The sequence below is a fragment of the Nomia melanderi genome, chromosome 11, assembly GCF_051020985.1.
Source record: "Nomia melanderi isolate GNS246 chromosome 11, iyNomMela1, whole genome shotgun sequence".
Lineage (NCBI taxonomy): Eukaryota > Metazoa > Arthropoda > Insecta > Hymenoptera > Halictidae > Nomia > Nomia melanderi.
This window is the reverse complement of record NC_135009.1, coordinates 5517639-5540993: the sequence shown is the minus strand read 5'-3', so window position 1 is coordinate 5540993 and position 23355 is coordinate 5517639. Positions and strand designations below refer to the sequence as shown.

Below are 23355 nucleotides of genomic sequence, written 5' to 3'. Positions count from 1 at the left end.
TATTATTCCGATCGCTCGGAATAATTGACTGCCACGCTCGTTGCCTCTCTTTCTCTCCTCCTTGCGATCCCACGAACCTCGACCGATCGGTTAATGACCGGAAAACATTGAATTTAATATCGTAATTATATTAACTCTTCGCGAACGAATGTCGTCATTTCATAGACATCAAACTTTCGTGTCTAGAATATTAACACTAGATTTACTGTACGCGTCAATTTGACGCATGTTGAATTTTATAAACATTATTTGGTGAACGTCCATGTCAATTCTAAGTGATGCAGTCATAGGAATATGTACCCTAATAGTCTAGTTTTAAATCTCCAATTTGTAACATCTAAACGAATAAACATCAACTTTTTTAAGGAACAATAGAATAAACTATACAATAAACATCCCTGAACCTAGTGTTAAATTGCAAATAAGTAATTTAATTTATTATCCAAATAACAAGAGACCAGTACATAGTAGCCTTTGTCTCTAATATTTAGAAATTCGATGTGTAATTTCTACAAGTTAATTGTATAATTTAGTTTCTTTTGCTGAAAGTTTTAAATACTTAAAAAAAACTCTCGCTCGTAAAGAATTAATTATTCCGAGATTTCGTGGGCTTGTAACAAAAGTGGAATACAGTGAAATATCGGTCACGGGATTGAAAAGACGAAAACATGTTCCATGCGAATACCGCGAGTTTCTTCAATTCGAATGATACATTCTGCGCGCAAATAAAAATAACTCAGTGAGATTAATACTTGTTCGCTAACAGAAACCGCACATTTCTCTGTTTACGCGACGTTATTTGTGCTTTGGCAATAAACTTAGGGGATGTTTCATCCTCCGACAATCGCTTGAACAGCGAATACGGGGTCTATTCTGACTCACAATAACTATTTCATATTTTTAATAATGTACTGATATTTGCATGAAACCTTAATAAGGTAGATGATATAAATATTGTATAGTGGATTCATATGCTTTAAATAAGGAAGATTTATTTTTTAAAGTATAATAATACGTAGATTATTAAGTCAATGATACCTCTTTACTTGTACTAATAAAATTATAATTATATTTAGCAATTAAAGGCATAAGCAAGGTATGTCTACACTATAATTACACATTATTCGTATGTTATATTTCCAGTGTGATTATTTAATCCTAATGAACTCTGTATTTGTTGATTAAAGATTACAGTTGCTAAAAACAATAAAAATCTGACTTTCTCTTCCACTCGCTGACTACTTTAGCTCTGTTCGCCCATTATATACTTTACATTTCTCAAATTCCTGTACTCATTAATTAGTCTATAAGTGTGAAGGAACACATAAATATTTACAGCCCACAAATTATTTCATGGCCTTATTCTCTGTCACACCAAAGTGCTTCTTACTGTTAGTACACAAAAAGTATATAAATGCACAATGTATAAAAATCAACTGTAATTGTTTCTTATATCAAGGTAAGCTTAAAAATTTGAAAAGAATTACAAATTAATCTCTACTTTATTTTCTAATAAACATTCTCATAATAACAATATCATTTAACAAAAAAAAAACTAAAATTAAATATATTTTCGAAGGATCCAGTGCTAAATTATAATAACTGAATTACTTTGAAAAATTTAAGTTCTTATAAAATTATTAGAAATACGTTTGAAGCTTAATGAATAAAGTGCATAAAATTTGTTTAGAGCTTTTATGAATTTCTTAGACTAATAAAATTCATTTACCATTTATTGCAACACGAAGTATTGGTTAATAGACTATACCGTTTCGTAGACAACAATTTAATGTTTTGATACACGATCAAGGTTTCACGAAGCGCGCGCAGCGGTCAAACGGGACTTAATCCAGAATGCTGATAGGAGGCATCGAGGACGATCATAGAAGAAGATCTGAATGTTTTCTTTAAATTAACGCTGTTTCTGCGTCATCCCCCTTATATAATGGCCGCGTGTCTTCGATCACATGATTCGGTGTTCTAATTCAATGTGGATCGCGTTATATGCATTTAAAATTCTTCTCTCACGTTTCCGGGTTCGATATGTTGCGACCGATTGATAGGAGATTTATATTTGCATGGTATGTTTAGTGCCGCTATGTACATTCAATTGCACTTTGGACTGTTCAAGATAGGAGAAATGTTCTGCCGTATCCTGGTGAGAAAGTACAGTTCCTTTCCTCGTAAATCCTATAATAGCAGATCTACGAATTGATCATCACTTTTGATAATTTCGCGAAGATTCCAGATGAAAGTTTGTTGATAATGCATTCATTTTCTCATTAAATGCAAGTTTCATACATGCAGTACAGTGAATGGTGCACATAATTTCTATTAATTTACCAAATATTTTCAAAAACGTAGATTGTACATACTGTTCAGGCTTTATGTAGCTCGTGTCGAAATATTGATTTCCAATTAATTTTGTTATTGTAAAAACTTATAACCAAACTGTACAATGTAATTATTTGATCAATAACACAAATATTGGATATAATTATCAACGTTCAGCTAAGAGAAACTTTTTCCATTGATACACTCAATCGTATATATTTAATTGATCCCAGTAACCTAGAACGTGCTGATAATGTAAACACAGTAGTATGAACTACTATCGTCAGCTACTTCTGCTTAACATTATTCAACATCATTGGAAATGTTTAGCTAATGATTCACCAGAGATTACAACGTTAAAATACAGATGAATACTTTTCTAGAAATAATAAACACAAGGCAATAATACTCAAAAAAATATTCTGTGAACATCAATATTTGAATATGTATTTAAATTGAAGAGTACCGATTGTGAACCTCTATATCTGTTATGAAAATGGCGGCAAATTAAATTCATACAAATAAATATATATATATTTTTTTTAAACAAATGAACGAAAGTATACAGTTTTCATAGTGTAAATATTTAAAAAATACTTATTCTTCCTGTAAAACTATATAATTTCCACATAAATAGTTTATTTGTGATAACAAATATGAAAGTAACCGAGCATGCTTTCGTTCGAAAAAGAAACAATCGCGCGGCGACAGGCACGCATTCCACCTTCCGGTTGGTAAAACATGATTGATGACCAGTACTGTGCCAACCGGAAGTCGGAAAGAGTCTAATGTCTTTCGTAGCGTCCGTGTGTAAATTAATGTGTTGAATTGCAAGGTAAGCGTCGAAGCGAGCAAGCAGACGCGAAAAAAGTGCAACAGCGACAGTGTAAAGTAAGATTTCAACAAATGTTTTAATTTCAAGTGTCGCTAGTCGAGCGACATTCTCACGTCATTTGTCACGTGTCCTTGGCGGACAACTTCAAAGAAAGGAATACAAACTATTTTATTCCGCTCTCGCCACGTCACATGCAGCCTCTTAAACTACGCCGGACGAGTGGACAGAAGTCATCGCTTCATTTAATGTGAAGTCAAAAACTAGGGGCATAGGTTCACTTGGAATCATCTTGAAACGTGTGTCGCTAAAAGAATCGTAAGAAAAAAAGACATGTTTGTTCGCGTTGCCTCTATGTTCCTCACGTTTCTCAAATATTAGATTACCATTGTATCTAAATGATTCTTGCCGCTCTTAACGGGACTAACTTCCGACCCTAGCGGCACCAATTATCTGGTCAACCTGAACATTGTCACAAATTTGCCTTCTCTTCGGTGAAAGATCGCGAGGGGAAACCAATCGTGCCATAACCGGAATTTACGACATATGATTTTACATCATGTACCGCAACCTTTAACACGTTTCTGTAGGGACTTTCACTTTACATAACGCGCTTTGTGCTGTGGATACGTTTAGTAATTCAGTAATGCTCGAGCCGTTCACAATTAATAAAAAAGAGAAGAAAGATATGTACATATTATCAGTCAGTTCATTGTTGTAATGGTGTTATCTCATTTACGTCACGAACAGACTATAGAAATTACTCTACTGGAAATTTTTAAATCCGCGTGACGTCACGACTCGTCTCAGCATGCGCCGCTTCGATCAAAAATGAACTCAGCGGCTGTTGTCCGGTGTAAAAATAAAATCGGTCCCCCAAATAAACGATAGATAAATCCAAGTTGAATATTTCACCAGATCGCCACGATAAAAACAACGACACGTCATGGGGAGAAAAGAACGAAGGGTAATTGACGACAATATGTCGCTCTTCTCCCCTTTGCCCCTGCTCTAAGTTCCTACATTCGATGAAACAAAACGAGTCGCTTGTATACGCACACTTGAATCGTGACAGCTGTCAAAAGTGCCGAAGCGTCAGCACGCAAACGCAGGCGCGACGGAGAGGCCATTCAAAGAAGCAGGACGGTAGAAGGACGAAGAAAAGGAGGAATAGAAAGGGAAGAGACTGAAGAGGGAGGTGGACGATCGCGTAAACACGCAAAGGCTTACGCTGCGTTACGAGTGAGAGGGAAGCGAACGCAAGGATAAAGAAAGAGGGGAAAGAAGGTTAGAACCACATAGTGAATTCCGAGTGCGACGGCGCGGCGGTGGATACCTGTCAGCGCGCATTCCACGGTCCCACAGCGTGCTCTCGCCTTGTCGTTTACTACCACTAGGACTTTTGCCTTCTTAATGGCATACCCGCGCACCATAAACACACAAGCACACACCGCGGCGTACCCTGGTACGGTATTTAAACGCACACCACTCGCCGTTGCTCGACGGCAGAAAAAAACGTATCACTTGCCACGGTAGCCGGTGAATCGCGTGCTGCTCGCGGCGCGAACATGGCGCACGATCTCTAACCGTTCACCATTGAGAAAGCACAAGCCGTAGAACGAACGTTACGGAACCCCCCGGAACGATGAAAGAGGCAACCCACGAGAAACGACGCGAACAATAGAACGTGACTTAAGGACACCGGGAGAGCGCGAGATCCAGCTTTACACCGCGGGGTAAATACTAGAACAAAACTCGCCGCTTTCGCCCGCGGTGCGCGGCTGTGCTGGCCAATCCCCACCCGCGCAACACCGCCACGTGGTACACGGCTCGGCCAATCACAAACTGGTTACGCGCCCCCCCCTTCCCGCCCGCCCAGCGGACGTGTTCGTAAAGCCGGCTTGCTACCGATCAGTTTCTTCTCTTCGCCTCTTGTACCGATTTAACATTTGGACGTCACAAAGAAACACGGGGGACCGTTGTCCTTTTGCCGATATTCTTAAAATGGTTCTCCTCTCCTTTCTCTCTCACGCGGGAATCCGCTTCGGGCTCATCGAAACCCGTGTGGCATGACTCGCGTAGAAAGATTGCGGCAGGATTAAATGGAAGACTGACTAAAATATCTTTGCGGGAGTACACACCGAATGAAACTCGTCGGTTTCGCCTGCAGCAGCGCGGATAACTTACCGATCGTCTACCCACACCGTGCAGGTAGGTACGTAACCTAAGATCCGCCGACAATGGACACCCGGACCCCCGTGCTATTCAAACGATTTTCTCGTGATCGGTCAATTCTCTTACGCGTGACCCCCTCCCGTGTTCGTGTTTATCTTGCATTGATGCAAAGAGACGCGCAATGGCATTACACTTCCGCTGGCGTTGTCTCGCTGCTTTCCTTTGAAGAAACACCGTCTCTTGTCGGAACGTCTCCTCCCTATCTCTTCGGATACTCTTTCGTGGTAGCTTCACTCGTGTGCACGACTGTGTTCACCGCAGTCGCCTCGCTCGCACGAAGGATTCGCGCATGAGACGGAACGAACGTGTGAGTGGCTTGAATGATAACCGCGCGTGTTGTCTCAATGCACGACCAATACAATCGGCTTAATTGATACGTCCGTCGATTTGTTCTAAGAGCACGGCCCGACGTCTGAACAAGGAGATTGCTCATACCCGTTTTACGATCTTCGCTTTTTCAATCGAATGAAACAACAAACCTTTTAATTCGAACCAAGTGAAACTTTTTCCAATTCCTTTTCTTCACAAGACGAAATACAGGACGTAATATTATTTGTAATTCAATACGACTACTTAATAAGCTAAAGGTACCCAAAATAAATGAAACATATAGTATATACGAATTATTACGAAATTTATGCTAATAGATATTTATAATACGAACATTATCAAATTGGATTATAGGTGTCTAAATAAAACAGTGTTATGCACACACCGAATATAAAAAGCAATATGTGTATACCTTGCGATGGTTGCGCAATTCAATTACCGAGATAAACGTTTCGATTGAACAGCAACGTAAACCCTTCAACTGATCCTCTGTGTCATGTTTTACGCAAGACGTAGAACGGTCGACGCGACGAAATTTCTAACAGCCGATCTGCCCCGCAGGCCAATAGATCGATCGATACGCCCGGCCAGCCACCGAAAACAAACGACAGGCGGCTCTAAATTCGATTCGTTTGAGATCACAGAATCCATCCGCGGTACAGTGCGTGTACGCGACGGAGTGTGTAACGGGCCACTGGCTGGTGGAATTAGTTTCTTTTTTTGAGGCAGGTCACTGACACCGAACGGCGATGGATTGACGGCGGCGGGGTCAAGTTCTACGTGCGCTGTCGACAGAGAGCTCTCCGCGTTTAAAGGTATCGCCGGGCATTCCTTGCGGGATATCGCGTTACTTACGGCACCACGATCAATCGACCGAACTCAGTCTTTGGCTATGCAACGAACGATGAGAGTCGTAAATATCGTTGCGAAAGGCGCGAACGGCGTTGCCCGTGTTTAATCGTAACTATATATGTTTACCGAGACAGCCAGGTAAAAGCGATCCCAACGGGCACACTGATACGCGTTTCATTATGATAACAATCAAATGTAACGTAAAATGCAGCACCATGTACCGGGTGTTCTGTTTGACTTGATTTTAACGACCCGTAAATTATACATCTTATGAAAGGATTGTTTGAAGTTAAAGTTATCTGATGTCAAATTGTATGTTTATATTGAATTTTTAAGAGCACTGGAACGTGAATTGCAATTTTTTGCGTAATTTTGAAAGTCTTTTGAATGATTTGATAGGATGACTCTATTCTTCTACTTTGTATTTAAAAGTTATAGGTATTATAAAGAAATTAACGAAAAATTGTATGCAATATGTAAAATGTACGGAACACTGATATTTTATTAAAATTATATATTATTTAATTTTGTATTGATGTGCTTTTCCTTCAGAATGTCTTGTTTCAATACAAATTAAATAAACTTTTTTCTGCTGACTTTTATTCAACACAGACTAGTTTTCGTCGTAGGCTTTAATTTTTCTATTTACGAGCGGTGGGATTATGTTACAAACCACCCAAGCACTCTCACCCATTAAATTACTATCGTATTGTACCGTGCTCGTTTGTTCATTACTATATGATTGTCTTACATCATGAAAAGCAATCATTGGTCATATTGAAATCACATGTATAAATTACCTCCTGAATAATATCTATACTATACAAAATTGCTTCAGCAAATCATATGATCATTGTGATTATAACTACCATTGTATATACCAATGTTTTTTTTTATTAATGTCAGTTCTAAAAAGAATTTTTTATTTTTGAAAAAGTGTGCGAGTACGAATTCTACTTACTTCCTGTTGTGAACATGGCATTGTCAAGGTTTTGCTAACATAAAATTATTAAGTTATTAGTAACTTCAAGGTATTGTGTATCCATATTACATATGAGAAGCATAACATCAGCGAAAACAATGCTGGGTAAATTAATTTATTAAGAGTAAATGCATAATTTAATATGGAGTGTTTTATGCGATTAATATGGTAGACTGAAAAGTTAGTTATCGTCTGTGCAATCTGTAGAAAAATAATTCCCTGTAAATGTAGGAGTATGTTTAACTGAATTATGCGTATATAATACGGCTATTTTCGAGGTAACTGCTTCTCACAGTTACTTTTCAAATTTGTACGGAAAATGTGTAAATGAATTGCTAATGTAGGAGCAGTAATAACGGTGCTCCTTATCAAGATGAATGTTAGTAATTATTTATCAAAGCACCTTGAAGAACGCCTGTTTATCTTTTTTCCTTAATGTTACGCGATACCTGTAATATCCATAGCACATGTTTCTGTATCTTGAAAAATAGAAAGGACTAACGGGTTTCCTTCTCTGTTTCGGAAATTCTATTGTAAGGTTAATACAAATGTAAAAAAATTAGAATGATCGAGATGTATTAAAACGAGGAGCACACAAATACACTCAGTGAAAAAACTATTTACTTTAACCCATTTTTCAATCTTGTATTACAAATAAAATAAATGTTGAACAAAATATTGTGTTAAGTTATAGTATATCATCATTTGTAGTAGAAATGATATTTCGCATGTTGCGCAAGATTTTAACACTAACGTAATCAAATTTTTATTAAAATTTAGTGTCTTGCTGAGTATAATAAATAAGCAGTAATGAACAAAAACTAATAAAACTTTTCAAATTCAATTATGATTATTAAATTTACATTGATACTGAAGAATTTTGCCTCCTTTGAAAAGGTGAATGGAATGCTTTCATAATTCAATGCAATACATTACAAACACGTCGGAACATCAAACAAAATTTTCTTTATAGCTTTATTTGTATGCTACAACGATTATTTCGTGTATATTATTTTACAATAGTGAATAAAGTCGAATGCGGACGAGCACAAATACAATTTTCTGAGTTTCTTTCGGTAAATCGAATGAATCTTTCGAATCACGTACGCCTAATTCGATGTTCAACGAGTCTCTCATGCAACGGAACGAGTTACGCCTAATCATTATTCACAACAGCGTTCGCGTGTGTTGAAAATAACGCAATGACGCTTACTACTCTGCCCACAATATTGTTGGTCTTTTTCCTATGATTGTATAATTGACGGTTGTATAGAGTTGCTACGTAATGTCACTTGTACGCGACACTTTTCAAACATTTAAACAGTATAGGATTAAGAATGATAATTTCTGCAAGCTTCGAAGTTACAGTATGTAATTCATTGTATCTTTCCTCGGTTGATAATTTAAAGAACAATAAAACAGTAAAAACTCAATACATTTTTCATATTAGTTTTTATATGAAAAATGTTTTCTGAATTTTATTACATGATTTATGACGTGATATTATGATGTCTCAGAGAACATGAACTATTTTCAGTCACTTTTTTGTTAATGTTTTGTTTCCAGAAATATAAATGCGTTCACCAAACAATCGTAGCAGACTATACACTAAGCGAAACACATTATAATGATTAATGTTCTTATTCGTATTCTCATAATTTAATAAGTGACAATTTAAAAGTCGTAAAATCATTTCTGACTTCTTAATACTATCTATATTTTTCTTGACAAGTTGACAACCGCAGGAAGTATCTTAATTAAGTCAATTGAGCTCTATTAAGTGCGTTTTGCGTAGTATTTTGCTCAAGCTTATATGCTTTAAACGAAAAATAGTTTCTCTTCTATTAAAAAAACATAAAACGTCCTCTTAAAAATTCAATAATAGAAATTCTCCAAATTTTAATTTTGAAGAGTGCATGTTTTTTATGACTTCAGATAGGTAACAGAAACCGTATTACGATGTCATAATATACTTACCTGATAATATCTGGGAATTAAATGATAGATGTTTCTTTCATAATATGTTAGATATCTCCTTCTGTTATGAATGGCCTTTTGATAACAACGTTGCAAAACACACGTAACATTGTTGATATTTTACATCTGTTGTTGCATTATCACATTTTTTATTGGATTATCTATCGCAAATAATACTCGGCAGAGATAGCAACATCTAAAAAATCTAACGTGAACTGTGAACTCTTTCACCTAACACACGTGTATCAATTCAATGTTAAAGTTTCCCATAGTGTTTCAATGCAAGGCGAGACCGTGCTACTGTTCACTTTTATCTAACATAAAATTTTAATTTATGTCCGGTTTTCAATTTCTTGTGCGTGCTTCCCTTCGGTGAACATTCATAAAATGGTATTTTAAATTGCAAAGTGAATAAGCTTTGAGTCACTAAACTGTTACTGTTTAAAAAGACTGTGGAAAAGTTATCAATTTTAAATAATCGTGCCAATTAGTAATACCAAAAAGAATGTATTGTATTCATTGAATTTATTTATATTAAATATCTGGAAAATTATATCTGTTTCCGATGTATTCGAAGATCATACACAAGTGATAGAAAACTCGTCACCAACACTCGTTAGAAATTACAGTTGTAAAGATACGAATGTCCGTAGAACACTACGGTCTGATAGATAGTTATTCAGAAAATAATTTTTGTTGTTGTGTCATGATAAAATTTTATCAATCAAATTCAATTGTAAGAACGCTGGAATTCCTTGGTGAAAAGTGAAACACCTTGACTTATGATATGCATCGCACGGTCTATAAATTGTAATTATGCTATGATTTGCAGGAGACGTGAAAAGTTCAAACAAAGCCTATTGTAAAACCCTAAAGAACATGATTTCTCAGATAAACTATGTCTGTGGTGAAAGTATTGCCATCAGGAGCGTGGAGCTGTAAATTCTAGATGGCATGTTACGGAGAAATCCAGACCATTGGATTGCAGGTATTAAGTGACTCTAATTTGTTAATCATAATTGTTAGCCGTACGTGAATAATTAAACACGAATAGTGAGGATTTATTGCTATGTATCTTAATAAACGCGAATACGATGAAACGATAATTATTACGGATCTATAATTGAAATTCTCCTCATAAATAGGAGACATTAAAAATATTAATATAAAAGAAGAATTTGTTAGATATCATTCAGAATAATATTTTTAATTGTATCATAATTCTTTTTGTATTTGGAAAAAGAACTTTTCAAAATTGTAGAATATATCAAACTTACAAATAGTAGTATAATTCGTATTCCTTTATGAATTTACTAACGTATTTGTATTATACAACAAATGAAACGCGTACACAAAATGACAATTGACTAGATCCTTTAATACGTTTTCGTCTTTTTTTTATTTTTTAAGAATTTCACGTAGATATTACAAAGGTAATAGTATGTTACGCAACTACAATCTTGTTCGATTGAAATCTAGTGTACTTGATAAATAAACTAATTTCGAATTCATTACCACGTAGTTCCATCAAAATGATTGTGTATTCCTATCTATTCATCTCCGATTTTCTTCGCGTTTATCCATTAAAACAAGATGCACCAAAGCAAAATATTTAGTGCCATCAATTTCACGGCGAACTTAATTTGCATTCCACCGAATTTATTTCCTCCAGAGTCTAAAATCACGGAATACAAATATTGTCAAAAAGAAATGTAAGTAAATTTCACGTTAAATTTTAAACTAATTGTTATTATGAATTATTTCTTTCATAGTTTTATATACCAATTTAAATATTCTACAAAAATTCAAACATACAATCGCATTTTCCCATTAAAAATGTTTAAATCGGTCTCTCATCAAACAAACAATACCAAACTTTCGAGCAACACTGTATAACCATCAATTAGATATCTACTGAAGTTGTTCTATTACTAAAAATAAACAAGCATCAGCATGATCAATCTCCACGAGGACTGAAACTGTTGTAAAGAAGATTAAAAGAGAAATGTATCAAAGCATGAAAAATGTTCACAAGTTCTGTCTAGTCGATTCGTAGTACTCCAGCAATTTAGACGCTACTCATTGTCAACCGCCGCTGACGTTTCCTCACCATAATCGTAATATTGCAGCGGTTCCGTGGAATCATCGTCGCAGTCGTCTTCAGCGGATGCGATCTGCATTGCCCCTTCCCTGTTAGGTTCACTGACCTCTCGTTTACCCTCAATCGCCGCATAATCGGACCTTGGCTCGTGAGCACGTTTCCCGGGTCTGTGAAGACCCTGCACAGGGCCTCTGAGGCCGATCTAGAAAACGCCAGGAAAGAGATTCACGTTCGAGTACTAACCGTAATCATAATAGTGCGGCGACTCTGTGTTCACCTCCTCTTCGTCCTCGTCGTCGCCATCATCATCATCATCGTTCCCGTCTTCACCGACGTCGTTCCCGTCACTGGTATCTTTGTTTTCGTCCTCCTCGTTGTAATCAAAATCATCGTCGAACCGACGTCTCACGGCCGAACGATATCCACCGATGCTCTTCGAGTTCTTATTCGGCGATCTGTCCTCGCGTGACTCATACTCTACGCTGGAACTGTAAACTCGCAGAAGACGTCGCTGCGTTGGTCTAATCGATTCCAAGTAGAAAAGCGTGTCTGAAAATGCGCGGACACGAGGTGTTATTTACTCCGAATTGGGTGAGATATGGAAGGTAATTCTGAACGTTAATGCGTTGACCGCGGTTGCTTGTAAAGGCATGTGGTTTGGGTACTGACATACGAAATTAGGTGACCGAACCAAAATACACTTTTCACGTTAATAGTGGATTTAGAGACGTTAACCGTTTACAGTAAATGAATAATTTAATTATCTATTTCTTATATTAATTATTAATTATTTATTTATATATAAAAAATAAGGGTTTATTTTTTTTAGTATTTACGATTTAAGATAATTCAAGTTTTTATGAAAAGAGTTTTTAGATGTTTCACAATTTTCGTCTGCAAATGGTTAATTGTAATACTTACTGCATTGTTTTTTGAAAAACGTATGTTAAAGATTTTATTTTTTTAAAATTTATTTTTTACACGGAATACTCAGCTACGCGTGCTGTCATAGATATTTTAAAAAGTGATTTTACCATAAGAAATTGAGAGTGACAAAATCGCGGTTTTAGTTGTTCTAGAAAATTCGCCAATGGCGATATGTAAGTCAAGTCTTTGCCTTTGTCTTTCGCATATTTCACGTCACTACGGTCGCACCGACTTATCTTACACAAGCCGCTATTTGAAATTGTAATTTCGCTACTGTTGATTTTCATTTTATTTTGTTTCGACAAACCACAACTCTTAATATGAAAAATATATGCCTGTGAATTTTATTAGAGTTTAGAACTAATTTTTTAGTTAATGTACCGAATTTGATTGAAGTTTCATAAACTTTTCTTAATTTTGTGAGTTCTGAATATTCAAGTTAGTTCATGATATATACAATTTCTAATCTATTCATGTTCAGAAATGGAAATAATATAAAATTATTATCGGAATTAGAATTAATTGCATTGCATTGTATTAGTTACGCTTTGTTTCTTGCACAGGCTCTTCATAAATCTATACATTATTCTTTTTATAAATATTTATTCATGAATGTACTTCGTTTGTTAAATTATTATGGAATTTTATAATCTTTTTCTGAAAATTCGACTTCTTTTTCTGTGGAAATTAAATTTATCGCTCATTGATCTAGTAGAATACTTCGAAATATTTCTGGGGGAAAACTCAGAGTATGTAATTCAGTAATTCTTTGAAGTTTCAGAAATAATGAACAAGTACCTCCGAACCTTTCACGAACATCATCTTCGTAAACTTCGTCGAAGTCGGCGCTACTGCCTGGATCGTACTCTCCTTCGAAAGTGAATGTTCCCGTATCGCTTTGGGTGCACCCTTCGGTAGAAATGCAAGGTTCTGTGAACCTGGCCGCTCTCATAATTCCATCGACCATGTTTACCTCGCAGTAACATTTACCGAAGCTATCCGGACAACTGGAAAAGTTCACACCTTTCGTCATGGGCAAGGAATTCAAGGTAACTCCCTCAAAGATGTTCTGGCTCACCAAAATGATCCCGGCCCGATGCAATCTATGGCAGGCTTGCCTCTGCGACATATGATAGCTGATAATTATATTGCAGATTTTATGCACTTTTTATTATATGTACGTAACCTTATCATAATAAAATGAATAATGTGATAAAGCTTCATGAGACTCTTAGGTTTTTATTTATAAAAAACAAAATTTTTTAATTTGTTATGTTATTTATTAAATAAGTTTGAAATAAATATATTTTTGATAATATCGACATTTATTTTAAATAACTCTAATACTTGATGGTAATGTAAACATATCACGTTTACTAAATACTCAGAAATTAATGTATTTGAACATTTGAATTTAATTTACTGATTTCATAATTAGATAGAAATTTTATTTACGTTACTTGATCTTGGCACGAAGCAATGGCAACCATGTATCCTTTGCCACAAGTGTTATTACATTTCGGAGAAGACCATTGCGACCATAATGAATTAATATTCGCTGGAATCGAAGACCATGGCCCAATTTCTTCACAGAACTAAAAATTTTGATCCGTTTAAGTGTATTAAAGCTATTATAAGAGGTAAATTAAATTTTTATATTGTAAATTATTACAATAAATTAAAAATAAATCTATTTTTCATATACATATTTAATTGTATAAATATATAATTTAAGAAATATTATAAAAGGTGACTGAAGCAACAGCTTATTGGACTCTTCTAATAATTGTTATATCGTTCAATTATATCAAAGTTCCCTTTCTCCTTCACTGCCACCCCCCCCCCCCCCATCTCTCTACGACAACGTGTATAATTTATTATACGATAATATTACTGGCTGTTTTTGATGACAATTCGAAGCACATTGCGGCGTGTGTATTCCCTTTATGGTCGTCGCGGAACATTGGGCAACGCCGCAAACACCACGTGGTGAACACAAAGATTCAGGTAAAGGATTTAAGAAACACGTGGGAAAACCTAAAAAGAGCAACATATTTAAAAACATCAGTTTTAATGTTCTCATATAATGTTTCATTAATACGATACATAATCCAGTACTGATTCTTGGTAAATTTGAACTTGGTTAAATCAGAATACAACAAGAACAATAAATGAAATCTAAGAATAAGAAATAAAAAATGCACGACATTTAGGATAATTGTACCCTTTACTTCAAGTATCTATAATGTTTTCTATTCGCATAAAAATTGATGGAAATAGCTTTTATATTGCAAATGTCATTTTTAGGAATCTATTCTGTCCATCATTTTCAGTAATTTCTCAATTAAATTTTTTAAAATTACCATTTAAATTATATAATTTCAAATGGTAATGATAATTACTCAATGAAATATAATCTTACTCGTGAAAAAAGTTCTGGTATATAATTATATTGTTCCCGTTTTTATATAAGATACATAATTTCTTAAACTCATCCAGAATTAATACCAGACATTGTAGGCTACGTATGTTTCATGTTGATCGGGTTAATTTCTGAGTGCTCATAGTTATCCTCAATTAAACGTTCTACAACCTGTCGTTTCATGCAATCGATGGCCAGCCAGTGAAATGGAACAGTTGCATCCGGGAGTATCTTCGCTGAGCAATGTTATATCGCATAATCGCCTATGCACCCTTGCGCTCGTGTTTGAATGTGGAGTAGCCTCGGCGAAAGTGCAATCAACCTTCCTCCGTCTTGACAACTCGGACGAGCACAAGTCCCAAGAGTGAAGCGTCAGACAAGGACAAATTCCGAGGAAAAATTCGCCCACGCCGAAATTATCAAGGACTTCGGATTCAGAAGGTATACTACGCAATTCGACGAACAACTATAAACGTTAAGTATAATTTTATTGCAAAGAAATTTCAGCTTTTGATACAGAATAATTATGGTATCGATATTACTACATTACTTTCTTTTAAAGTATCTCACAAATAACTGTTTATTTTTTTAAATTAAAGAACTTCTACCGAAAATCCAAATAATACAAGCTTGAGATGTAGAGCATATTAAATAAAGACAAAACTTTTAAATTATTTACTTCAATAATTTTATAGTATTTCATTTTTGCATTATAAATTTAAAAAATCTCTATTTACGCAAAGATACATTCCACTAGTGAAGGTCATGTAAATTATTTTAATGCGAAATGTAAGAAAATTAATTAATGGATATGTAATCGACAACACCGACCCCCCCCCCCCCCCCCCCAATTGTAATTTCTCAAATGGCGTAAGATTATATCAATGACTACAAATGAAATAACTTTATATTTTGCATTTCATGTAACGATCGATGGTACTCAAATTTGTATTTAGAAAGAGCGTTTAAACCCCTTTTGCTTACAGCACAAAATTCTTCTCCAATTTCTACGAAAGCACACTGTTGCAGATGTAATTGACGCACCCAACGTGTTATATCATAGCTTGGTGAACTGTCCAGGGCTTTGGACACGGATAGAAATGGCTCCCAATTATTACTTTCCGCGTGTAATCCATCAATAATACAATGAGCCTTTCCATAAGAGAAAACTAATGCTATTAATATAAACATAGGTATAAACATAGCCTAAGTGTTGACATTATAGATCAATAATGGTACAAATTACGGAGATAAACGAAGATGTAGTAATTTGAAGTTGCCTAGCTTTTACCACTTTTTAGGCTACCTAAGTATTATTTTCATTGTTTTTCTAAACAATAATAGATTTTATACATTTATAATACTTAGATATAACAAACAAATTACTAACACTTGAGAAAAAGATAATAAAACAATAACTTTAATAAAATTAGTTTAGAAAATTGTTAATTTGTATAAACATTCATAGTTTACTTACATACTTTTTACTACTTACAATACTAACACTCTGTTTAACATAATGTACACAGTGTTTAAATAACTGAAAGAAATAACCTGTCCTTATTTGATACAAGACATGCTTTTAAATGTGACCATGTGTCACAATTTATTTCTGCTATTTTAAGAGATACATTTTTAAGTTACACTGTCGAACTTAAAATAATCTGAACTTAAACATCTATTTGGAAGAGGATCAAAATTGCTATAAGTAATTTTAATCAGAAAAGTATTTTAGGAATGTAAAATATATCATACTAATTATGCTGTATTTAATATATAACTACTGGCATAGTACTGCTATGTACATTATTTATTTTTGTTTCAAGTATAAAAATTAAACTTTACACTTTATGTATATAGGTATATTTACTATATATCTTATAAAATATACAACTTTTTTTCTCATGGTCCATTTATTAATGGATTATTAATGTATATTATGCAGGATTTTTTTCAAGATATGTTTTTGTTACAAAGTCTACACGTAGGTCTTGAAGTTTTACAAACTCTGTACTTTTACAGCCTATCACAGGACACCTGTAAGTGTAAAACCATGAGTAAAATCATAAATTAGATATCATAGAAAAATAAAGCTGTTTGTTTAAACATTTACCTGGTTTTCTTATTTATTTTTAATATTTGTGTAATACTTTCTCTATCATAAGTATGTCCACATACATTATTTTTTACAGGATCTACAATCCTCTTTTTAGAAATTGGATCAATTACATTTATGTAGCCCCCAGTTAACTGCATTTCTTCGTCTTCATTATCTTCATCGTCTCCTATTTTATCTAAACATGTATGAATATTTAGCGTGTATAATTAGTTATAGAAAATAAAATAAATGTAATTGTTTTTAATGTAATTTATTATTTACCTAATAGTGCTTCTACTTGTCTATCAAAATTTATCAATCTATTGTCATCTGACATATCAGTATTAATCTCAGTTATAAAAGTCTTATATTCCTGTAATATTATAGAACAAAAATATATGTAATTTTTGTTGTATCTCTAGGTTAATACAATGTGATATTTACTTGTACAATGGTTTCAATATCAGCCTCAGTACTTTCATCATCATATGAGTTTAATAAATTATTTTTTGTGTTTTCCAGTGCTTTCAGCTTCTTGTCTATAATACAGTTATTTTTTACAATATCTCTCATCTCTTGTAGTTTTTCCTTTAGCTCATTCCCTCCTATCGTAATAAAAATAACTTTCACAACTTAAAGTACTATTCAAACTTTAGTACTAATTTGACTTTTGCATTCATTTAGTTTGCAATTTTTACAGAACTGATCATGACATATAGTGGATAGTTAACCTCGCAAATACTTACCATAGTAAGAAATTAAATTAGCAGCTGTTTTTATATAGCAATCATGCAATTCTTCTATCACTTGTTGTGACTGTGTCATTTTGAAAATCAGAAGCTGACAAAATCTTAATTTAATATCATCATTTTTATGTTTATTTTTCAGAAATATTTAGTACTATATTGGTATATTTAATACTATACTGCCTAGGTACTTATATTGGTATTTTCTACAAATAAAACAATATTTTTTAAACATAATTACAATAATTTAGAGGAATTCATTTGTTCGAAATTGTGTATTTATATCCCACCTTTTTAAAATTTTATACATAACAACACAATCAGAGAATTAAGATTCACGACAAATGTCTCGCAGTGACAATCTAAGTTTGAAATACTGGTAACAACACAGGCAAGCTGTAGCATAAACATCATGCAATGTAAAATTTTGTCACACACTCTCAGAAGTCTCAGAACCCTTTACCATTTTTATGTCACGCCCTGTCTTATCGACTTTGGCTGATTTTGCATGGCAGCGCTATAAGTGAGAGGTGTTTATGTACGCAACTTATTCTCTTCGCGCTAGTAACTCGAAAACAGTATAGGGTGGATCTACCAAAAGGAACTAGGTAAAATAAAACTGTGTTACGTGTCTCACGTATTGTCGGTTCGATGGCGCTGGGTAGAGAGAGAATTTCTCAACTCAGTCGGAAGTTGGCGTGCTCGTCGCAAGTCCCACTCTGCTGCCATCCGGTGTGGAGGTACGTAGCCCCTACACACTTTTGCCTCACTACACTTACTTTAGTAGCTGCCAACTGCTACTTTTCGAGAGGAGTATGTCACTAGATGCCCGCAGTCATCGATTTGGCCACTCTTAGCTTATGGTAATTTTTATTTAAGGTGTCGGAGATCTTAACAAGACCTTTATACCGCTCGACTTTACTGATAGTACACAATTTTAGGCTTGTTAGCAAGAATCGAAGTAGCTACTCAAATATACTTCATTTTGACTACGAGTGTGTCACGTAATTTGGCAGCAACAAATGTAAAGGCGCGTACATTTAAACAATGGAAATAGTATTTCTTCAGTATAACTTTATGACAGTGTAATTTTTATTAATTCATAAACGTACCGATTTTCATAAATACATTTACTATATAAAATTTATATGTATAAAATCTATATAAGTTATTATTTTGATTAACTATACAGTTGTAGAAAATTCTTCGATAAATTATATATATATAGTTTTTATTTTAATAACTGAAATTTTGACAAATAAAATTGAAGTTCAATATACATTTTTATGTATATACTCTTACTGTATACTACAATATTTATAACAAAACTGTTAAGCATTCAAGATAAAAATGTATAATACTCTTTTAGGTATTATTTAGAACCTAGATATAATGATTTTGCTTAAGTCTATGCCGATAAATACAAATGAATAAATAAAAAACGCGTTCTTTTTTATTTTTTTGTCTCAGTATTACGTTTTTGTATATTCTCGTCATTTCTTATGAACATTTACCGGAATATTAAACAGAATTTATAATTTTAAAGTACAATACAATAGGAATACTAAGAATGTACATAATTTACTTGCATACTATAATCAGCGAAGTTCTTATCGTTTCTCGAAAAATTAATTTTTATATTTGGAAAAACCAGAGCAGTCGGCCCATAGAAATTTAGGAAATTATTTTTCATGAAATTTTTAATCACTAACCTGTGAAGTGTATATTTCGTAACGTGAGTGAATACCGTTTAACAGATCTTTTTGCCTTCGAGCTGGAAAAGTTAGCGATTTCCGTTTATTTTAATTATGTGGAATAGTGAACACATTGAAAAGTACGCAAGTTAAACAACTGCCTTTGTCATCCATAAAAACGTAAATATTGTCTAAATACTTAGCTGCACATAATACCTGCGTATTTCACATTTAAATTACAAAATTATTGCAGTCAATTAGCCTAACATAATTCTTTATGGAAAATATTCTACTCAGGATAATGTTAGTTGCCCAGGTCTCACCATGTGGAGGTTACTGCGAGTGGAGATCGCTGAAGGTGGACGGAAATTCAATTTCACCGACCTCCATTTTTAATTATAAATATTTTCTTCAGCGCACTTATTTTTAGCGCACTTTAATAATAATTCTACGGTGGCTGTTTTCTTTCTTGAGTCTGAAATGAAGTATCCCACGGCGGATGATCGATGTCTTCTTTTGCAAGCTTATTACTAACGCATTTACTACTAACGCACTTAATAATAATACCACAACGGCTGTTTTCTTTCTTGAGTCTAAAATTGAAGAATCCTACGGCGGATGATCGATGTCTTCTTTCGCACGTTTATTTCTAACTTAGTTTAGCCTTAACGGATAACTTAAACTATTCAATCATCGCAGTAAAGGGAGAAAAAGTCTCTGATTCGACAAGTGCAAGATGAGGGATTACAATCTTAATTCTAACTCACTATAGCCTTAGAAAACTATACATGGGTCGCAGTTGCCGAACAATTATCGGGCCAAAAATCGAAGGACATAGATACGAAGCAAGAAAGAAGTCCTTGATTTGTTTTAAATTAAAGAAATCAGAGAAGAAGTCTCTGATTAAAAAGCAGGAAAATGAGGGTGACGCGAGCAATCCGTTGTGAAACCAGTCAGATCCACCGCGTTGAATCACGATGCCCTCGCCTACGGATCAGAGGATGGTCACGGGCCAGTGCCAGATTCCCATTAACTTCAGAATTCGTACGAATTCGAAGTAGGATTCCGACACTGACTGCTGTGATGGACGGTGGCGTGAGCACCACCGCCCTAGGGTGCGCACCACCGGTAACCTTTCAGCTTAGACACCGATCTCAAGCACGGCGAACCTGGCTGATTTGACAAACGGCCGATCACTTGCATACATGGCAATGTGAATCGGAATATAGAGAGACAAGCGAAATGAATCGACTGATCTAAAGGATAATTGCTCGGCACATTTTTACATGAATCGTACAATGTCGCAGCCGATCTGCCCAGCATTATCCTCGATAGGAATTACTCTATCGGCGATAATGCTGGTTTCCAGGCCTACCACGAGGAGGTTGCTGCGAGGGACCCATTAAAATTAACTTAACCCCTTGCTTTTTCCTTTGTTTCTCAACCGCGATCGATACGATTATTTTGGCATTAACCGTTTATTCAAAGAGGCAAAATTCTGGGTATATTCTATGCTGTTTACTGTCAAGTGTGATCATTGATGACAGAAGAATATGTCATTGGTATCCAAAAGAATCGAGTAATATTTATACTTAACCCTTTGCACTCCGAATTTCTTTTGCACTTTTTCCTCGATAACTCTGTATTATTATGATAATTGATTTGAAATGCATTTGAAAAAATAATTAGTTTGTAGAGAGCAGTTGAAATGATTCTTCTTACTAATAATATTGAAAACAACGCAATAATATAATTTATTTGAAACATATATTGACAAAGAATCACAACTGTGAATAACACGGGTTAAATTCTGTTTGAAATCTTCACTGCGAGTCTGACACAGTTATTGTAAAAGCAAAATGTTATTACAAAGTTCATTCTGCGAGATTATCCGCGTCTTATAGTAACAATATATAATAAATAATGATAAATGTAAAGTAGTTTAAATAGTAATTGAAATACTGCGAATTTTTATGCATTTCTAGGAAATTTGAGAGCTGCACGTAATGCGCACAATACGAAAAAACATACGAGTATGAAATATTCAAATCTTGGTGCTGCTTTACAATGTTTGCTGAGAAAAATAATTTTCTATTGCAACTCTATGTCTTCAATTATATTCTGAAAACGTTTTAATTCGAATAAAGGTCCACAGTCTAATAATAGTAATAAATAAATAAGTAGTAAGTAAAGTAGTTAGCAATACATGTGGAATAATATTAACACATATACATATAACGCAAATACAATCATTACAATACGAGTACCATAATTATTAGTCAGGTGATTTCAAAATAATTGTGACATGTTTAACAGATAGTATCATTCAATTGCTGGGAACCAACGTTTGGTTCCAAATATTCTTCAGGGACATCAAATTTCGCAATACTATAATACGACTTGATTCAAACATATAAAAACAACTCTGAAACGCGTTATTTCGCAAAGCTATTCTATAAAACAACGAATTGAATATAAAACACGAACGCGAATGGTGCTTCGTCAACCACAACTCTAATTTATTCAGTATAAAATACAAAAATTACACGTGTACCTTTATTTTTTTTTACGCAATTCTATATGAGCAATTGCGTGCAGCCATTTTAAACTGCAAGGGTCAGATGCAGCCATTTTGGCTACTGCGAACCAACATGCGGTTCGAGCAATGGTTCCAGCATGTTTCTAGGCATTTTCTAAATCGCAACATTAAGAAAACGCGTTCAATAAATATTGCAACACTAAAGGAAACGCATTCGGTCAATATTACAACTCTAATTACAAAAATAATCGTAACAAACCGCGATCATTCAGTATAGCGACACTATGGAAAATCAAAACCGATTACTCTTTCATTCGCAACGCTATCGCAAAATAAGGAAACACAATATCAAACTATAATTGAGCGTTACACCTATTTCGTGGTAGATTTGTTTTTATATATTTAAATTCAGCAAGAAATAGAAGCAATTAATGCAGACGATTATCCTGAAAATCCTAGCTAAAAAATAGTTAATTTCAAGCTCTAACGGGCTAAGATTTTCTGATTTTCTTCCAAAAGTGACTTGAATTATTTCGAAAAATGATTGCAATTTATTACAGTTAAGAATATGTTTTAATATGGAAATGTATTGTTCTTCAAAGAAAAATAATTAATGAAAATTGAGATATAAAGAAAGAATGATACTTGAGCAACATTTTAATTAGAATAAATCAAATCTGAATAAATGAGAAATATTTCAAAACCTTCAGGCGACACCTTTATCAAAGCAAATATTTTTAAAACGGAAGAGAAAGTATTTCATCATTGTTACTTCGATGAAGGTGTCTACCTGTCGCGAACTGTTTTCTTGTACATTATTCTAGTATTACATTCACGCAATTAGACAAACTTCAATGCGAACAAATGGTAACATTAATCATTAATCATTAGAATTTTAATTCAAGTTTGAGAATAAAAAACCAGAGACAAAATATGACATTTGTAGAATCAATATATCAATATATTTTCATTTACTTTTCTTTACATTTATATCAAATAATTATAAACGAAACTATACAACTTCTTTTTGCAATTCAATAATAATTTACATTAATGCAAATTACATAATTAATTTTAAACGCGACGTACAAGAAAACCCTATCCTATCTAACAAATACACAAAGAAATGTCACTACTAGTTCACTGTACTCGCAAAATCAAAAACTACTAAAATAGTACTACCAGTCACCGGTGCCATTGCGGACCTTTTGCTTTATGACATGATCGGTAACCGGAGTAAAAGAAAGCATGCGACTCGCCGATCGTTGCCACAATCCACACAGAAC

The 23355-nt window shown here is 34.2% G+C and overlaps 3 protein-coding genes and 1 long non-coding RNA gene across 16 annotated transcripts in view; 1 reads left to right on the top strand and 3 right to left on the bottom strand.

Annotated features, from left to right (window-relative positions):
* The window catches only part of LOC116435221 (uncharacterized), a 136759-nt gene extending 131058 nt beyond the window's left edge, over window positions 1-5701 (bottom strand). For 7 of the 11 annotated variants that reach the window (XM_031994585.2, XM_031994592.2, XM_031994593.2 and 4 more), the window contains exon 1: window positions 4503-4933. The gene's annotated coding sequence lies outside the window, so the exon portion shown is untranslated. Of the gene's footprint in view, window positions 1-4502; window positions 4934-5353 lie in introns of those variants that run through there. The other 4 variants (XM_031994586.2, XM_031994587.2, XM_031994588.2 and 1 more) reach the window with 4 other exon arrangements.
* LOC116435223 (uncharacterized) lies at window positions 4976-7096 on the top strand. 3 transcript variants are annotated; one of them, XR_012999682.1, is made up of 2 exons: window positions 4976-5377; window positions 6293-7096. It is a non-coding gene; the product is annotated as an uncharacterized LOC116435223 (long non-coding RNA). The 3 variants fall into 3 exon arrangements; XR_012999681.1 differs by having other exon boundaries at window positions 6086-7096; XR_004236715.2 differs by lacking the exon at window positions 4976-5377 and adding an exon at window positions 5803-5988 and having other exon boundaries at window positions 6086-7096.
* A 3835-nt stretch (window positions 7097-10931) lies between these two features.
* Window positions 10932-16567, bottom strand: LOC116435222 (uncharacterized). The gene is made up of 9 exons (XM_076372003.1): window positions 16488-16567; window positions 15977-16144; window positions 15164-15458; window positions 14465-14607; window positions 14026-14165; window positions 13369-13706; window positions 11921-12192; window positions 11653-11845; window positions 10932-11217 (listed from the first exon to the last, which is right to left on the bottom strand). The coding sequence occupies exons 5-9, from the start codon at window positions 14058-14060 to the stop codon at window positions 11126-11128; spliced, it is 930 nt and encodes a 309-aa protein (XP_076228118.1). The 5' UTR covers window positions 14061-14165; window positions 14465-14607; window positions 15164-15458; window positions 15977-16144; window positions 16488-16567; the 3' UTR covers window positions 10932-11125.
* Window positions 16568-16784: 217 nt separating this feature from the next.
* On the bottom strand, window positions 16785-18329 carry LOC116435193 (E3 SUMO-protein ligase NSE2). Its single transcript, XM_031994511.2, has 6 exons — window positions 18127-18329; window positions 17837-18042; window positions 17535-17695; window positions 17373-17463; window positions 17106-17286; window positions 16785-17029 (listed from the first exon to the last, which is right to left on the bottom strand). The coding sequence occupies exons 2-6, from the start codon at window positions 17913-17915 to the stop codon at window positions 16930-16932; spliced, it is 612 nt and encodes a 203-aa protein (XP_031850371.1). The 5' UTR covers window positions 17916-18042; window positions 18127-18329; the 3' UTR covers window positions 16785-16929.
* Window positions 18330-23355: the final 5026 nt, after the last annotated feature.

Excerpts from the sequence above, each read along its gene's own strand:
- LOC116435222 (XM_076372003.1), bottom strand. The coding sequence starts at position 14,060 with ATGGTTGCCATTGCTTCGTGCCAAGATCAAGTAAC. Across the intron at positions 13,707-14,025 it reads TCGTGCCAAGATCAAGTAAC|CTATCATATGTCGCAGAGGC; the intron begins GTAAATAAAATT and ends TATAATTATCAG. Across the intron at positions 12,193-13,368 it reads TGTTCGTGAAAGGTTCGGAG|ACACGCTTTTCTACTTGGAA; the intron begins GTACTTGTTCAT and ends GCGCATTTTCAG.
- LOC116435193 (XM_031994511.2), bottom strand. The coding sequence starts at position 17,915 with ATGACACAGTCACAACAAGTGATAGAAGAATTGCATGATTGCTATATA. Across the intron at positions 17,287-17,372 it reads ACAAGTAGAAGCACTATTAG|ATAAAATAGGAGACGATGAA; the intron begins GTAAATAATAAA and ends ATACATGTTTAG. Across the intron at positions 17,030-17,105 it reads AAAATAAATAAGAAAACCAG|GTGTCCTGTGATAGGCTGTA; the intron begins GTAAATGTTTAA and ends TTACACTTACAG.